This window comes from Leiobunum rupestre, chromosome 4 (assembly GCF_980474605.1).
Source record: "Leiobunum rupestre chromosome 4, qqLeiRupe1.1.hap1, whole genome shotgun sequence".
Lineage (NCBI taxonomy): Eukaryota > Metazoa > Arthropoda > Arachnida > Opiliones > Sclerosomatidae > Leiobunum > Leiobunum rupestre.
In genome coordinates this window covers 61162500-61165473 of record NC_143387.1, presented here as the reverse complement: position 1 = coordinate 61165473, position 2974 = coordinate 61162500, and the positions used below count along the sequence as shown (strand labels likewise).

Here is a 2974-nt window from a genome sequence, read left to right as displayed (position 1 = left end):
ATAATAAAGTTTTCTCGTCATTTGGGAGCAGACGGCAGTATTCTTAATTTTAAAAACTTGTTTCGCAAAATACTGAAATCCGACGTTTTGATTGGACCTCTAGATTAATATTCCCAACTCAATGGTTTTGCCACTTCGAAATTTAATCTTTTGACACCTTAAAATATTAATTAAATGAGTATTTGCAAACAAAGTATTTTCTTAGCTTAACTTTTAATATCTAATGTTAAAACGGTTCAAGCTAACGTAACAACGACTGCTTTTCAAACAATTTCTTACACAAAGTCCCTCAAGAAAAAGGCGATATAAAAAACAAAGATTAAACAATAAAAGGCGTGGAAGAATTCAAAAATATAAAAATCGATTTCTGTATACCTATTATTCCGCCATCTACAAACTGTCAAAAGAATAAATTTCTTAAATCATGGAAAATATGCTTTAATTTTAAAATTGTTGAGAAGTAATTCTACAAATAACAAAATGTGATTATAATCTTTCCTTATGAATGTTAATTCTATGTCTCTTGAGAACCGCTGCGCTTGACAATATTCTTTTGCAAATTGGGCATTGATGATTTCCTGTTGAAATACATTTTTGAGGTGACAGTGATTTATTGTGAACAAGTTTCACATGCTGATCTAGGTGAAAAGGTTGAACAAATATTTTGTCACACTGGGTGCACATGAACATCTTTTTAGCGTGGGTGCCACGCATGTGAGCTTGTAGGTACTTTTTCTCGCTAAATGTTCGATTACAATACGTGCATTTATTAAAGTGCTTTGACTCAACATGAGCAGCCATTTCTTCTTTACGAACAAAGCGCATCTTACAAATTTTGCACTGAAATGGCTTAGCTTTTACAATATCTTCCGAAACTACTTTTTTATCCGAGAAATTTAATATATCACCCGAGGGAGAATTCTGGATGGCCTTAGTTTTGTTGGCTGGAGTTTTTCCTACTATATCAAAAACTCTGGGATAAATTTCAAAACTAGAAGATTGAAGAGGAGCCACGGTATTAATTTTTGGCTGTACAGGGTCTGGTATTTTCAATGGGGCAATGGAGAGAGAAAAATTATCCTTAGTCTTCGATTGGATAACATTTTTCTTTTCAACCAGATTATTAGAATGTTGGTTATTAGATTTTGGTTTAGCGTGAATCTTTAGATGGCGATTATAGTTGTAAGTGTGTGAAAACTGTTTTTTACAAGTTGGGCACTGGCGGTGGTTCTTCTTGGTTACATTAACTGGCATTAAAGTTGACTTTCCCTTCTTAGTAGGTTCTATTTTTTCTTTAGATGGTGATATCTTGTTCACTGGTTTTGGACCTCCATTTTTTTCTTTATTTCTGTTCCTCAGTCTGTTGGTTTTATAAATCTCTTCGATATGTTCGTGAACTAACTCGTGACGATTCAGTTGAAAACGGCTTTGAAATTTCTTTTGACATTTAGAACAGTGAAACACCAGAGGCTTTTTATTCCTGTTAGTTATCTTCTTGGCAAGTTCATTTACTAATGATTTTTTAATTTTTCCAACTTTAGAAAAATTTCGAAGGGAATAACTGGTAATTGAAGGCGTATGTTTTTGTTTTATATGATATTTTAGATCATCTTTGGTTAAAAATATTTGACTGCAACAGTCACATGGAAAGTGAAGCTTTATAATCTCATTTTTATCATCCACTATAGTACAACCGCTAAAGTCAATTTCCCTATGATGATTTCTAAGATGATCCAAAGCGTCATTTCGAGATGACAAGCCTTTCCCACATATCTGGCATTCGATTTTGTAAATTTGGTGAGATGTCGACAAATGGCGCTCAGCACTGTCTTTTTTGGCAAACTGGGCTTTGCAAAGGCTGCATTCGTAATGAGTGCTCTGTGAATGTGAAGGAAGATGACGCTGATAAGTGCGATAGTTGTTATATTTGGCAGAACACACTTCACACGTATAAATTTTGCGAATTTGGTGGGTTTTGCGATGTTTATCGTAGTTATTCTTTACTTTGAAACCTAGGTCGCATTTACTGCAATGATACTTGTATAAATCTTTATCCCAAACCATTCTTAATATCTAAAAAAATAAAAATAAATTATTAATCAAAGGCTTAGAGTAAAGATGATCTAAACCACGTTTAAACTCGAAACTTTCGTATAAAATTGGTGTTAAATACAAGTCGTACCAAATGTAAAGATTGTTTAAATTTAAAATTGGATAATTGATCACTAAAAGATGAAAATAGGTACGAGTGAAAACATCAAAATACGAACTCCAAAAACATTAATTTCTTAAGCCTCGCTCTTTTACGCGGGAAATCCGGGAATTTTCGACAACAATTAATTCTACCAAGGACAAGTGAGTGGACTTTCAATATGTAAGAAAGTGCTGGAAAAAAGCAGAATGAAAAATTTATAAATGCAAATGTAATTCGCGACCGAAACAAGTCTAGGTGGCGTAACCGCGCTTGCGTATCCGAGCTTCCGAGGTAGCGCCTATGATCTAGTGTCTGCTGCTACACACAAATTAAAAATGCACAAGAACGGTTTTTTTAAATAAACATATCAAAATATAAGCAAGTGATGCCTTTTTTTTTTGAGAGTCACACGGTATGGTAAGCAAGTGATGCCAAAATTATAAAAAAAGTATCATTATTTATAAAGTCAATTTTACGAAGTGGAAAAACTAATAGCGTCTGCTTTAGCCGCTACGTATCTAGGTTTAACTGGTCAACCAAAGGCGGCGTAGCGATGGTTTTTGGTCACGAAATAATATTAAAAAAATTCTACTAACAAGAATGTATTAAGTTATTTAAAAGGAGCGATAGTTTTCGGTCGCGAATACTCTCATACAAAGCGACGTTATCACCGGAAGAAAATCGTCTTCTACCGAGGTACTGTAATGTAGTGTGTAATGTTAAAAATCTTGGTAAAAAGTTTGCAAGTGATAAATAGGAAGAGTCCTTCTTATGAAAAAT

General features: G+C 33.7%; 1 protein-coding gene across 2 annotated transcripts; it reads right to left on the bottom strand.

The window, feature by feature from the left end:
* Positions 1–432: 432 nt before the first annotated feature.
* On the bottom strand, positions 433–2380 carry LOC149948609 (uncharacterized). Of its 2 annotated transcripts, none has more exons than XM_090172255.1 (2): positions 2271–2380; positions 433–2073 (listed from the first exon to the last, which is right to left on the bottom strand). In XM_090172255.1, exon 2 carries the CDS (start codon positions 2062–2064, stop codon positions 487–489), a length of 1578 nt encoding a protein of 525 aa, XP_090028381.1. In that variant the 5' UTR covers positions 2065–2073; positions 2271–2380; the 3' UTR covers positions 433–486. The 2 variants fall into 2 exon arrangements, with proteins under 2 accessions (XP_090028381.1, XP_090028380.1); XM_090172254.1 differs by having other exon boundaries at positions 2183–2374.
* Positions 2381–2974: the final 594 nt, after the last annotated feature.

What these genes read in the sequence shown, in the direction of transcription:
- LOC149948609 (XM_090172255.1), bottom strand. Translation starts at nt 2,064, where the DNA reads ATGGTTTGGGATAAAGATTTATACAAGTATCATTGCAGTAAATGCGAC.